The 15,526-nt window shown below is 34.0% G+C and overlaps 1 protein-coding gene across 2 annotated transcripts in view; it reads right to left on the bottom strand.

The window, feature by feature from the left end:
- The window catches only part of LOC127790027 (uncharacterized), a 48,756-nt gene extending 37,343 nt beyond the window's left edge, over window positions 1-11,413 (bottom strand). For both annotated transcript variants that reach the window (XM_052319251.1, XM_052319250.1), the window contains exons 1-6: window positions 11,011-11,413; window positions 10,225-10,274; window positions 8,444-8,478; window positions 7,452-7,542; window positions 5,834-5,957; window positions 5,667-5,737 (exon numbers count right to left, since the gene is read on the bottom strand). In XM_052319251.1, coding sequence (XP_052175211.1) covers window positions 5,667-5,737; window positions 5,834-5,957; window positions 7,452-7,542; window positions 8,444-8,478; window positions 10,225-10,274; window positions 11,011-11,265 — 626 coding nt within the window. In that variant the 5' untranslated portion in view covers window positions 11,266-11,413. The remainder of the gene's footprint in view (window positions 1-5,666; window positions 5,738-5,833; window positions 5,958-7,451; window positions 7,543-8,443; window positions 8,479-10,224; window positions 10,275-11,010) is intronic.
- Between the last annotated feature and the right edge of the window lie 4,113 nt (window positions 11,414-15,526).

Here is a 15,526-nt window from a genome sequence, read left to right as displayed (position 1 = left end):
TTGATTACAAGTCATTGCTAAATTTCTGTTCTTGAAATTTTTTATATTCGGATAAATTTGATATTTTGTTTCTGCCTACCCTATCAGTCTAATCTTGTTGATCCTAGTATTTGAATTATGTTCAAAATCTTATATTCTCAAATGAATGATGTTTTTCTTTCTATGATCCATGTTTTTTTTTAACAGCTGGATCCTTAATGAACCGTAATTATTTCATGATATTCGGCTCAAACGATATGTATAAATTCATAATACACATAAGTCTAATTATTTAATTTATTAATACCATTGAGACACTAGCGTTCTTAATGAATGGTCAGATGTTTAATGTTGATAAATATTATTATAATATTTGATGCGTATAGTATGTTATATTAAAGAGAAAAAATATATATATATATAATAAGGAAATAAAGGAAGAGGGAAGCCGCAATTATGCCCGGAACATATATATATGTGTAGTATATATATAAAAGCTATGTAACACATTATATTATTAAACAAAAACTGAAATGGGAAAATGGGCAGTGAACGTACATAGGTATATATAACATTATATTATATATTGGAAAGAGGGTCTAATGGGGTAGGGCCACTAAAGCAAAGAAGGAAAACTGCTTGACTCACACATGTATAATACATATTATATAATATAAAGACAATATATAATATATTATAAAAGTACATATAAAGACATTATATAATTTATATAGAAAAAGTAAAAGAGAAAATTAAATTAAAAAGAGACGTTGGATATGTGCACTTAATTTATAATATTTCATTCATTGTCTATTGCATTACATTTAATTAAATTATTGCATCTATCATCTCTTGCATTAATTAATTTATTACAATGGACTACACAGTCTTAGTGCATGTACAGTTTTGTCAAAATTAAAGTATATATATATATATATATACACATTATGAGCATGACAGTACTATTGGAAACCTAATATAATGTGCATAAGTAGCATGATCTCATTATGATGCATCATTTTATTACAAGTTAGCGCACCTAATATTTTGCGTGGTAGAAAAGGGTACCCTAGGAGCGCCTGGTACTGGACGAGGTAGCCATAACCCGGCAGGTAGTGCTCACTATTATTTGTGTATATTTTTAACATGGTGCATTTATGCATGCTTGGCATATGGCTTACGAGCCCATGGGAATTGTGATATTATCACTGATAAAGATTGTACACTTGCATAGTTATACATGATGATATATTGCATTTAACTTGAAATGGATGAAGTCATAAATTATGGGTCTTATATAACTGTTGAGTCCCTGATTTCTCTTTTTGGTGTCACCATATTCTTGGACTTTATTTATCATTCATTGTTCTCGAACTTGCTGAGCCTTGTGGCTCACTTGATCTTCTTTGCCATTCAAGGCAAAGAAAAGACTGTTATTGGGGGCGAGTCCAGTGGGACTAAGTCCCAGGGATAGTGATGTACGAAGACGCGACCTACCTTGAAAATCCTTAGTGATATTTCGTTGAGGCTTGTAATGAGATGATTTTTTTTTTTATTTTGTTAACTCTCTAGAGGCTTTTAATTATATGTATAGCCTTCACGCCTAGACTTATGAAGTATTGGAACTCTAATTATATTCTGCTGTTAGAAATGAAGTGAATGGTTTGTTTTAATATGGTCTTGTTCTATATCATTACTGTAATGACCTCCTTTCAAATATCCTATGCTAGCGGGACTATTCGGGAGTGGGCCCTTACAATTTTGGTATGAGAGCCAACCCTTGGAGAAGGCGGTCCGATGAGGGCAGGGAGTGGGGCCGAGGCATGAGGGCTTGTACAAGGAGCAGCTCCTAGCAGGCTTCTAGGATGGTAGCCTCCAAAGGGGAGAAGATTTGGAATCAGTTGTAAAGTCGCATAACGAGAACGTCATATGCTCAAGAGGGGGAGAATGTAATACCCCAAGAACCCAGAGAAGGGTAGTATATATCGAAGATAAGTAAGAAAGGAAACAACACCAGCTGGATACCTTTTGAGCTGAATATAGGCAAAGAACTCCCGGGTTAAGCGTGCTTGAGCTGAGGAAACTCAAGGATGTGTGACCCTCGTGGGAAGTTCGCGTAGGCTCATCAGGGTAAGTTGTTCCGATCATTCCTATCGCTCGATGCGGGATGTTACATTTATTACCTCCAAAATACCTAGGAATGAGTTATGGATATTGGACTCTGGAGCTACTGGTTTTTAAAGTGCAACATGTTCTTTATGTTCCTAGCCTTTCTACCAATCTTCTTTCAATCTTTAAATTAACTCGAGACCTCAATAACAGTGTAATTTTTTCACCCTATGATTGTGTGTTTCAGGATCTGGCCACGGGGAGGACGATTGGTGTTGCTAAAGCACACCAGGGACTGTAGTATGCAGCAACAGTAGATCCATGATTTCCCTACAGGAGATTAGCCTATCCTAACCCATGTTTCCACATCAAGTTCTACAAAAGAGGCTGTATGGCTTCACCATCTTAGATTCGGACACCCTTCTTTTTCTTTATTGAAATCTATGTTTTCTAAACTATTTCATGGTCTTAATATTAGTGAGTTTCACTGTGATGTGTGTGAAGTATCCAAACATCATAGAGTTCCCTATGTTGTCAGTAATAAATTGTCCTTGTTTCCTTTTTTATTAGTGCATTCTGATATATAAGGACCCTCAAAAATTCCTAATTGTTCAGAGGCAAAATGGTTTGTTTCTTTTATCGATGATTGCACTAGAATGACCTGGGTTTACTTATTAAAAGAGAAGGCAACCCTTAGTAGTGTCTTACAATCTTTTTACATGATGATTCTCACCCAATTTGGGGTATCAATTCAAAAATTTTGAACTGACAATGCCCGAGACTTACTTTAATCACACTCTCAATCAGTTTTTCCAACAAAGAGGAATTCTCCATGAATCCTCTTATGTTGACACCCCCCAACAAAATGGGGTTGCTGAGAGAAAAATAAGGCATCTTCTCAATGTGGCTCGAGCTCTTTTGCATCAGAGTTATGTCCTTAAAACCTTTTGGGGTGAGGCTGTGCAAACTACTACCCATTTGATTAATCGAGTCCCCTCTCGAGTGCTTGGAAATTTTAGTCCTCATCACTGTCTTGCTACTCATTTTCCAACTCTCACTCTTCATTCTCCTCTCCCACTTAAGGTTTTTGGGTGCGTGGCCTTTGTGCATGTGTCTAAACAACACCGGGACAAATTTGACTCGAGAGCTCTTCGTTGTGTCTTCCTTGGTTATTCTTGTTGGGAGGCCGAGCTGCCGAGCTGATGGAAGGCCGAGTTGCCGAGCTGATGAGGCCGAGTTGCCGAGCTGATGGAAGGCCGAGCTGTCGAGCTAATGGCCGAGTTGCTGAGCTACTAAACTCGTTATCATCTGATTTATCTTCTGTGATTTATCTTGATTTATCTTGATTTATATTGTTGTTATATCTTATCTTTCCTTTTTATTATATTTGTTTGTATTTAAGGTTGTTATAATCTAGTCCTAAAAAGTAGGAATCTAATCTCTAAAATTTAGGAGAATTCTTAAGATCCACTGTGTATATATTTGTGGCATTCTCAAGGGAATAATTGACGAAGTATTACTCTTTCAAAAGAAGATTTCTTCATGGTATCAGAGCCTACTCTTCAATTCTAAAGCAACCTCTAGTCTATTTTTCCGTCCACACCTTGCTTCATCAATCAGTTTTATTTGTTTTTTCCGTCTACACCCTATTTCATCAATGGCAGATACTCAACCTAATCCCACTCTAACCGAGACTTCTGCCACAAGTTCTCCAAATCTTTCCAGCAACTCAATTAATCATCTTCCTATACAGATTACTCACCATAAGTTGAATGGTAATAACTTTAGGGAATAGTTTCAGTCAGTTATGCTGGTGATCAAGGGAAAAGGAAAGACTGGTTACTTAACGGGCTCTTCTCCTTCTCCACCGAGCACAGCAGCCACATATGGTACCTGGGAAGTCGAGAATTCCACCATAATGGCCTGGCTGATCAATTCGATGGAGCCTAGAATAGGAAGAACTTACCTATTCTATAAAACCACAAAGGAGATATGGGATTCGGTCCAAGACATGTACTCAGATTTGGAAAAATCATCTCAATACTTTCATATCAGATCTGACATTAGGACCACACGACAAGGTAATCTAAATGTTACAGATTACTTTAATGTTTTGGTTGAACTTTAGCATGAGATGGATCTGTTTTACACCATTAATTGGGAATGTTCTACGAATAGTACAAAATATAGTAAGATGATTGAGAAGGATCGGTGTTTGATTTTCTACATGGTCTTAACCATGATTTGGATGAAGTAAGAGGCAGAATCTTGGGTACAAAACCTCTGCCTTCACTTCGAGAAGTTTTTGCTGAGGTTTGGAGGGAGAAAAGCCGAAGAAAGGTAAGGCCAAATCAGCAAAGTGAGTCCCCTTTAACTCACCAAGATAGAGAAAAGGAGAATATTGAAGGGAGGAAAATCAGCAAATGTGCGTATTCAATATCATCAAAAGCATTAGTTTCTGATTACATCATAAGCCTCTTTACAGGCCGAAATTGTAACTAAAGTATAATTACCCTAGTTAAGATTATCTCAACAATATAAATGAAAATAAAATCTATAGAAAAAATCTAAAATCTAAATAGAATAAGGTAATTCAAAATAGCTAAATATCCTATCATAATTACCATAACTACAATTATGCAAACAAAATAAATAAAAGTCATAAAATCTTAAATCTAAGTTTCAAAATTTAAATAGATCCTAAATCCTAAAATCAAACATTAAAGATCTAAAAAAGATAATTCCCCACCATTCTAGACCATGAGGTCAACCATGGCTTTATCTTGATATGTGGTGGGAAACTACGAGTTTGCCAAAAATATTGGGTCTCAATATTATCTTCAAAACCTACAGTGTCATGAAAATTGAGTCGGTACAGACTAGCCTTGACTTTAAAAAATAAAAATAAAAAGACTCTAAAACAAAAGAATTAGGGTTCCATAAGTGATTTGGAAGTTCAACACCAATGGAATTGGCATTTATCTTAAATAAACAATGTCAGGTTTTATCTGTGGATCCTTGGATTTGAAATACTGGACAGCCACCAAAAGAAATAAATTGAGACCAGGTTGCCTAACAAAGATCTTTCATGTCACAAAGCATGCAGCCTATCATATTCTCTTTACCAAAAAAACTAGATTCTCCTTCACATATGTCATTAGATTAAATATGGCAACTCTCTTATCTATGCATGCATCTCTTATCCATGAAGACTTCTTTTAGGAATTCTTAGAAGTCAAATGCTCATATTTACAAGACTTGTTTAAGATTTTAGTGTCCTTCAAGACAAAGAAACTAAGCAATGAACTTTAATGGGTTAGAAACCAAGTCCAACTCACCTGAAACAATTAAAACAGTTCTCATTCAAGTTGGGAATACAGAATAAACAAAAAGAGGAAGTGGAAAAAATAAAGAAAGATAAAACTAGAAAACAAGTGAGAAAATGTTTGTTGCAATGTGTATTTCTGAAAATGTAAGCTATTAAGCACTCATGAAAAACCAGAAAAGAAACAAGAAAGAAGTGTCAATTGCATTTTAAATTAGCATTGGAGGAAAATTTTCAATGTAGAATGGCTTACCTTGTTGTGGGAAGAAAGTCTCCAAGAGCAAAAACCAACCCAAAGGCTACAACAGCAACTCCTATTCCAATCTATTCACATTCAAAGTTTCAATTATTAACCTTGTATGAAGAACATTCCCAACTTGTAGGCAGAGTATTGAAGGCTAGTCAATGAAGTGCAATTACCTTAGTGCCAAGTCCAATCGTACTGGGATCAGATGCAATTGGTTCATCATAGTCAATTGCTCCATCATAGTCAATTGCTCCATATTCTTTACTTTGATCAAACTTTTTCTGCTCAAGTGTGGACCTAAGCAGTGTAAGAAAGACCTAATGTCAGGAAAATATGCGTAAATTCAAAAAAGAAAATAAAGAAACCCAAGTTTAGATAATACTTAGAACATTAATTCACTCTATATTCCCTAATTCCTTCCTTTTAACTCCAATCTATTATTATAACTGATGAATAGAATTGATTTGTGTTGGTAGCATGTCATAAATGCTGGTGGTAGGTATGGACTGGTAGAAGTTCTTCTCTTCCAAAAGATTCCATAGAATAAAAGCAAGACTATTAGAGATATAATTGAAAATTCCTTAACCAGCCTTTGCCAGTTGACTTCTTCATCTCATGAAAGTCCAGGTGAAATCTCAAGTAATACAGTAGATAATTGGAAATGCACAGTTCATAAAACAAAATTGCAAAAAAAAAAAAATTATGCTGTTAAGAAGAAGTCTTCATCACTCACCTTCCCTCCTTCCCAATTTACTACAAATTATATATGAGTAAATGCTATAATTGGAGGATCAAATTTGCTGGTGTAAAGCTTCCATAACTAGTGGCAAAAGAAATGAAAAAAGTACACTTATGACGGGGAAGACACAGATGAACATTTTTAAAAAAACATTACACTCCAATGCTTCCTATCTTTGGCCTATAGAACTAAATATAGACTATATGTTTATTATATTAACTGTTTCATCAAGATTATCAACCCAAATGGGGTCATAACCACCAAATTAGCCTGATAACAGTCCCTAAGTGCTCAACAAACCTCAAAGCTTTTAAAGTGTTAGGTGCTTCTTCCTTCACAAAGACAACACCACCAAGCCTTAATCCCACCAGGTAATTGTCATGTACCTAGGGTTTAGCCTAGGGTTTGGATTGGAATTCGGAAGAATCCGAGGGAATTAAGACCAAGAATGGAAGGATTGGAATTGGACAAAAATGGGGGAGATAATAGACAGAAATGAGGGAGAGTTGCAGATAGAACAGAGAAAGGGAGAGATTAGACAGAAACCAGAGGGAAACAAGAGGGAATTTGAGAGAGAATTGATGAGAGGAAAAACTGAAATTCAATTATCATTTAAAACACACGTTCTCTAACTACCTTAGCCTATTTATAGGCTGTTCCAACCTATCTAACTTAGAACTACAACTATTCTCAGCAATCTAGAGTACAATACAGTAATGCATGTAAGCTAACTCATGACCCATTCCCACATAATAGTCCACTGAGAAGGTCTAGGTAGATTACTTGGTCCCATGAACCCAAAAGTTACCTTCAGCAAACATTTTTGGGTCAGGACTTGTGGTCTCATACCAGTAACATGTATTTAACCCAGTACACATATCTAGAACATTTAATACTATCATAAAATGTATTGATTACATTAACACCCATGAATATATATGCACACATATGAATGACCCTATGAATAACATCTATACATGTCCATAAATGTCTTGAAACACTAAATTGAGTTTACTTTCCAACATGGACAAGTAGTTAAAAATGCTCAAGACCTTTTAACTGCTTCCAGCCGTTCCTCAAACTGAAGGTCTGTGGAAATACTGTTTGATTTTCCATCAGTTCGTAAGCTTAATGCAGGTGCTCCTAGAAGCAAAAGCCATTTTAGTGACAATGCAGCAGAAACCAGAAGAGGAACATAAGTAAAGAAAATCCAACACAATTAGGTGAAAACAGTAGGATGTAAGTTAACCTTGCATTACAAGTGTCATGACACCAGAAATCACTAGCATAACCTTGGCAACGTCATAATCACAGCCAATAGCAGAGACAGCAACACTTAAATCAAGCAAAGAGAAGTTCCCAGACACCCAACCTTAAGAAAACTAGCCCCAAAATGCCATACTTAGGGAAAGACCAGGAAAACCAAATTGGAATAGAAAAGATCAGAACATCATTAACCACTGCTGTCTATACAATATAGCACAAAGAAATAATTCTCAAATCCAATGTATAAATTCATCGACCGGGATCTCTATGCATTCCCAAGTTATTTCAATTTTTGCTGATGATGCAAAATCAAACAAAAAATTGACGCCCCAGCCCAGGTCATAGATGGAATAGAAATTACGAAGGAAAATGCTATTGGTACATCATTATGTACACCTTAGGATACATTGTGTACACCTTAGGATACACAATAATGTACCAATATCTAAAATGTCCTCACCCAAGGCGCAATAAGGCGAGGGGTATGTATGTCATTTATGTGCCTTGTGTAGCTCAAGGTGTACATAAATGATGTACAAATAGCATGACCCAATTACAAAACTCCTGTGCCCTTTGTCATATCATGTTCTAGAAGTTTCACTATGGAGAAATATATTTGGATGAAAGTGCAAGAATAATGATGCACCATGTTTTGGCTGATGTTTAGGAGCAATTTCAATGGAAACTAGCAGGTAAGGACGTTAGGCAAGTATAGACATGTCAAAGCACAGTATACAAAAACAAAATACTAAAGCAGATAAAGGGCTGATGAACTTACTATTCACAGTGCCAGACTGTTTGGTAGATAATTTCCTGCAACAATTGGCAACCATGACAAGATGCAGCAATCATTAAACAAGCCCAGAATCATGCAATAGATATAATATGTAATCTATGTCTTTTTTTTATTTTTGGATAAAGATAATAGAGGACTCATAAGGTAATGAGTTTCTAATAAAGGTGTCAAAAGGCCATGGTTATCAAGTGACATCAATATTTAAAGACAGAGGATACTGGTCAATGGTCATTAGATTCACAGTTTTGATTGGTTTTGAACCTAATTAAATTTCTTTAGCCTTTTTTTTCTGCCTTGCACCAATAGTGGATGCACATCTCATCCTTTTTTTTTCTTTTACTTGTACCATCAATCAACCCCTCCTAGTGGAATTAAGGCTTACCATCTTCAACTAAACATGTCAATGTACTCCTGGGCATTCTTTCTCTTGTCTCACATATATCTGCACTTTTTATCCACCAAAAATAAGTCACTGTTATTTATCTTATTAAAACTTAAGGGTTCTCATTACATCTCTGAGAATGTTTTTTTTAGAAGCCTGATAGTCTTGATCCTTGATCTAAAATGAGCAAGGAAAACAGGGATAAAATCAAAGAAAAGTCCAGGAAATTTGAGTACAAAATCAAGGTACTTCTTATCTATTTTAGATCACCATGATTCCATACCAATTGAATAGAGGATAGTTTACCAACTTTGTGATGGAACACAACCATATCAATTATCTTTATTCACTGCCATGAAACTTTTTCATATGAAATGGTGTTGGAACTTTCTCATCATTCCCTCTATTGGGTTGTGTCAGGAAGGGCATCTAGAATCAAATTTTGCAGCATTGTTCTTTTTCATGGATTTGTATTGTAAATGTGACTTTTAGAAGTCAATGGGCATTATGAATTTTGAGCCACTGACCCTAACTTGCTTAGGATAAGGTGCAATTGATGATGAATAATTGAACACCAAGTTGGCTTGGAACTATCCATGTTGAATTCTCAAAATATCATCGATGTATTTCTTTTGTGAAATAAAAATTTCAATATCCATCTGAACAACCTCATTCTAAAAACAAAATAAATAAGACATTAAACCCATATTTTCATCTCAAACTGACTAAGGTGCATCTTGCGTTTTCATTCTCTTCCTTTATAATTGAGTATTAACCCCATGAGTTTGACGACATTCTTACTTATATAGACAAATAGAAACATAAAACTTCCAACTCTGAGAAAGTTTGGGAAGAAACAAATTAATGTTTGTTTATTAAATATTAAAGCAGGTACAATCATACATGGACCAATTTTTTTTAAACTAGTGTAGCAGACAACAAAAAGGTCACTTCTTCTCAACACAATTATGCTTTTCTCAATTTTTCATGAGTAATTTTTACCTTTGTTAATGCTATGCATAACTTTCAAAAGAATCATGGAAGAAAGAAGTTGGATTTATAAGAATTCCCTATATGTGATCAAGTTATATAAAAGTTAGCAAATATTCACTTGAGGTTGTTCACCAAGGCATCTATTCAAGTTTCAGTTAAGATGCAAATTCAATAAATCATCTAGTCAAGTTTTCATTTCACGAACTTAGATTGTCTTTCTTATTTCACTCTTCTAGTAAGAGGCTTAAGTTCCTCTTTTGTGTTACTACTCTTGCTAGGAAAATGTAAAAACATTAGCAATACAAACATCATTTACAATGCCGGCAAGTAAGCTGCAAAAAGGATATGATTCTCAATTTATTTCCAAAAACAAGATATGAGATATCACCTTTTCTCTAGCATAGCCTGCTTGTCACCAGAGGTCGTCACTTTGTTTGCCTGAATTGAAACATGGAAGGGTGTACTGATTACTGCAATATAGTTAATATGTTTACAAATGGGGCTACAGAAGCCCTAATCAACAAAAAGGTTAATAGGTAATAAGACTAAAGGATGATTGAAGATTCCTTCTAGTCTTATTTACTGTTACTTTCGAAGATTTCTTGACATAAAGGAGGAGCGGCATCCGGCAGAGAAGACGTACTTGATAAAATATATTTATCTCCAAACAAGAAACCCTTAAAAGAATACCCATTAGTTTTCTTCCCAAAGCATAATACTTCTTCAATAGAATATAGCAATCACACCCAAAATATGGAGAAAATATTCAAGTTAACCGTTATCGTGCCATCACACTGACGTGGCATCGCAGTCTAATGATGATCTGAAATACATGACCACGTATTGTTGGATTCGTGAATACATGGCATGTGGTGAAGATCCACTCTGTTTCGAATTTTAAATTTAATAAAAATCACCAACTGTCATGCATTCACAATTTGAATACACGACAACTACATCAACACGATAACATGGTATAGCAATTGCATCGAATATCTTTTTCAAAATATGAGGGGACGGGCTTAGGTGTCAGCAACAAAATAAATCAATCAACATTCGTTATGAGAATTTGAAAGTTTTTCTTCTTCTACTTTTTTTTTCCTTAAAATCGCTTGCAAGAACGGATGACAACACATTCTAGAGACGAATAGGGAAAGAGAGAAAGAAAGATTACCTTCTTCTTGTTGGAAGGTGGAGGGCCAAAGCCCCGGCGTGGCTTTGAGTTCGAACCAGAAGAGGAGCAGAGTACTGGAAAGGTACGAATGCGACAATGGCCATGGCGATGTCTTGTGATCGCAAAAATGCAGCCTAATCTGTTCAAAGTAATGCCACTGCTCGGTGCGGTTGCCGTTGGGATCGTGATGACTGCCATGGTGGTGTTGGCCTGAAGCTGAGAAATCTGAGTGCTCGGACTCGCACTCCTGAGCATCGAGTGCTATGATTGCTTGCCGGCCAACTACAATCACCGCCGGAACCGGCGTCCGTACATCTCTATCTCTATGCAGAGGGATTTTATGATTCAGATAAGGTCTCCCAGTCACAGAGGTTGCCTTGAGTGGAGACCTCAAGGCACGATCCTTCGCTCACGCCTTGCCACGTCGAATAAATCAACATTTAAAAAATAAAAATTTACCCCCTAATATTATCGTCGTATACATAAATATGATCTTGTATATAATACTATGTGTTGATGTACAACAATAATATATAACTTGAAAAAATAAATGGCTTTTTGCTTGATTTTTATATTTATTTTTAAATTTTGAATTACCAATTTACCTCCTAATATTTAAAACTTTATTACAATATTTTGTTTTATTATTATGTTCCCGTTTATGTCACGACCCAAAATTCGAGATTGTGGCCGACATCATCCCCTAAGAAATCACAAGCTCCAATAAAAAATAATAAGCCTTACAATACACATAATCCTTCAAACATTTAAATATCTCATATGCATTACAAAATAATTACAATTCATTTAACTGATATTGAAGTACCCACCGAACTATAAGTCCATTACATGCTTACAATAATCAAAATTTAACAATTCATGTACGAATGAAACATTTAATCCTCCATATTATCAATCTCGTGAAATGAGATATATGTGCTGTAACTAGAGCGTGACTAGAGTAAATAGAGTAGAATTGTTTACCAAGACTCCTATCATCAAAAGTAATACTAACCTACAAAATCTAAAATATTGAGGGGTAAGCCTATCACTAACTTAGTAAGAAGTAAAAAGCATTATAATGGGAGAAATGTAGAATCAATGCATCAAATGATGATCATCATACCATGCTATGCCCAATAGTACTTACAACAATATAGGAGATAACAATTAAACATGTACATGTATGAGTTAATCATTTAGAATCAAAGTTCACATATTCTATTCTCTTAGGGTGGAACGACTCTTAACCACAAAATTCGCTTCGGTGGAATCACTCTCGCCTACAAAGTATCATGACGAAACCACTCTCACTAAGTAAGAGCGAACTCACTCTCACCCTAATACATATACGTGGTGTACCAACGAGTAACTCTTATTGTAGTTAGCATACAAGGTTTTAGTTGTTACTCCATTTAATACACATTTCATACCATCATTTAATATTATCAAAAGCTACATGTAATATATCACATATAAGTACTTCCATCCATAGTCTACACAACATGAATCGTATCTTTCCATATGCATATTAACAAAGATGCAATTTAACCACAAGTCTTAATATGTGCAAAATAGACAAGATGGATTTTACTCTCTCAAATGCAATTCAAGAATGAAATTATGCAAAGTATATACAATACTATATTAATGAAATATATGAATGCAACAATTATCACCATAATACATTTCACTCACTCACTACAAAAAAATTCGTAATTTAGTGACAGATTTAGCGATAGAAATTTTCCGTCGCTAATTAGAGACGGAAAATTTGGATTTACGATGGAATCTTCAGTCGCTAAATTTTTTATTTTTTTTTTAATTTAGCGACGGAAGATTCCGTCGCTAAATAATTAAAAATTTTTAATTTATTTTTTATTTTTTAGCGACGGTGTCACCTGTCGCTAAATTTTATATTTTTATTTAATTTATTTTGTTATTTTTTAGTGATGGGGTTGTCTCGTAGCTAAATTTTGTTCTTTTTATTTATTTTTTATTTTTTAGCGACGAGTGTGACCCTATCGCTAAATTTTGTATTTTTTATTTTTTTTATTTTTATTTTTTAGCGATGGGATTGCCCCGTCACTAAATTTTGAATTTTTTTTTTATTTTTTATTTTTTAGCGAAGGGGGCTGCCCCGTCGCTGAATTTTGGATTTTTATTTTTTTATTTTTTATTTTTTTAGCGATGAGGTTTCCCCGTCGCTAAATTTGGTATTTTTTAATTAATTTATTTTTATTTTTTAGCGACGGGGTTGCCCCGTCGCTGAATTTTGGATTTTTATGTTTTTCATTTTTATTTTTTAGAGACGGGGGCTGCCCGTTACTAAATTTGGTATTTTTTAATTATTTTATTTTTAATTTTTAGCGACCGGGTCCATCTTGTCGCTAAATTTTTTATTTTTTATTTAATTTATTTTTATTTTTTTGTGACAGGACTAATCCAGTCGCTAAATTTTTTATTTTTATTTAATTAAATTAAATATATTTAGCATGGGATATTCCGTCGCTAATTAATAAAAAATTAAATAAATAATAAAAACTTAAATTTAAATTAATTATAAAATCGCTAAATAATTCAAAAAATTAAATTAATAATTAAAAAATTTAGCCAGTAGTTATAAATTAAAAAAAATTAAAAAATTAAAATTTATTAATTATGTATTAAACAAAGATTAAATAAATATTAAAATGTATTAAATGCATATTTTATGTATTTTATTTACAAACCAAAAATATGTAAATTGATATGATATTGTAAAATTAATAATAACAAATATGTATTAAACTAATTTTTAATCAAATAAAACTTAAATATTTAAGAGATAAATTAATTACAATATTTAAGTGGTATATTAGTTGAGTTAAAATTTACAATATTTATTTTTTAAGTATTAATTTATGAATTTAAAAGATTTAAAATTTATAAACTTAATTTAAAATAAAATTAAAATGGCTGACAGGTAAGTATAGTATATAGTTAATATATACAGTGTATAGGATAAGGAAGCTTGCAGCTCAGACGGTTCGCGCGCGCGCACGCACAGATGATCAGGGATCGAAATTGAGGAAGGAAAGAAAGGAGTGCACTGAAAAATTATCCCAAGACGCCACGTGGCACTGTAAGGCAGCATGCGCGACCTTCCAGAGCGGGCTATAATTTTTTTGAAATTTAAGTTAGCGACGGAACTGTTTCCGTCGCTAATTATAATTTATTTTAATTTTTTTAATATTCTAATTTTTATTGTTATTAGCGACGAAAAGTTTTCCGTCGCTATTCAGGGACGAAACTTTTTCCGTCGCTAAAATAATATTTAATTTTTTTTAAAAAATTATTATTATTATTTTAATTAGCGACGGAAATTTTCGTCGCTAATTTTTCCCGCTGAAATTCAACAAGGCCATTTTTAGCGACGGGAATCTGCCTGTCGCTAAATTTTTTAGCAACGAATTTTGATTTTTTAGCGACGAATTTTTCCGTCACTAAATTTCGTTTTTTTTATAGTGACTGTATTATAGAAGATGCAAGATCCCCTCAAATGCCTCTTGACTGAGGCATGCCAAAATCACTTAACCAAATTATCAATTCACATAAAAATTTAAATAAATATAAAATTTAAATCTCCTAAGATTTGAACAAATCCAAATGATCCCACAACGACCAAAACCCCAAAAATAACATAGTCTAACCAACCACACTGTCGCTGGCCATTGCCGGCCGAATATCCCGACGATTAGAACCTACTATTAGAAGCGCCTAGCAAAGGAGATCAATATATACAAAAATAAGCCAAATCTAACCGTTGGACTTCCGTAGATCTGGTTTTTTAATTCTGGCCATATTTGAAAATAAGCTATTTGACGTCGTCGGCCACATTTTTCGGAGATCCGAGACCACCATTCAACTCCCTTACCCTCATAAACCAACATACCCAAATATCATCAAAATCTAACGGTTAGATCTTCGTATATCTAAGTTTAAAGTCTTGGCCAACTCAACCCACATGTGTATACATACATAAATCACGATTTTTGCTGAAAAAAAAATATGGTTGATGAAGCTAAAGAACTTATCTTCTTATAAATCGGGGATTGCTTCCACAGTAAAAGTGTAGTCGGATTTAGGATCTGACGGTCAGATCGCCTAAAATCGATTGAGAGAGAGAAAGCTTGTTGGACAACAGAGAAAAAGAGGGGAGGGAACTGTTCTAGGAGCCCTAGGGCTCTTATATGACCTTATAGGCTTGATTTGTCTGTTTGAGTCTTCTCAAAATAAGGCCAAAAAATTAGGTCTTACAGTATAATTCCACTTAAACATGCCCAAATAAATATTATTTGCAAGCATATACTTAGATTAAGTATTTTGTCAATTATATTAATAATTTTTTTTAAGTGAAAGAATTCGATATCATTTTAAAACTACTTATTTCAAACATCAATAATATAATGCCGCATTATTATATGAGCATATTTATATTTAATGTAACATCTCTTATTTTGTTACTCAATAGTAT

The sequence above is a fragment of the Diospyros lotus genome, chromosome 14, assembly GCF_014633365.1.
Source record: "Diospyros lotus cultivar Yz01 chromosome 14, ASM1463336v1, whole genome shotgun sequence".
NCBI lineage: Eukaryota > Viridiplantae > Streptophyta > Magnoliopsida > Ericales > Ebenaceae > Diospyros > Diospyros lotus.
Note: the sequence above shows the minus strand (reverse complement) of the source record. Positions and strands in the feature narration are given on the sequence as shown.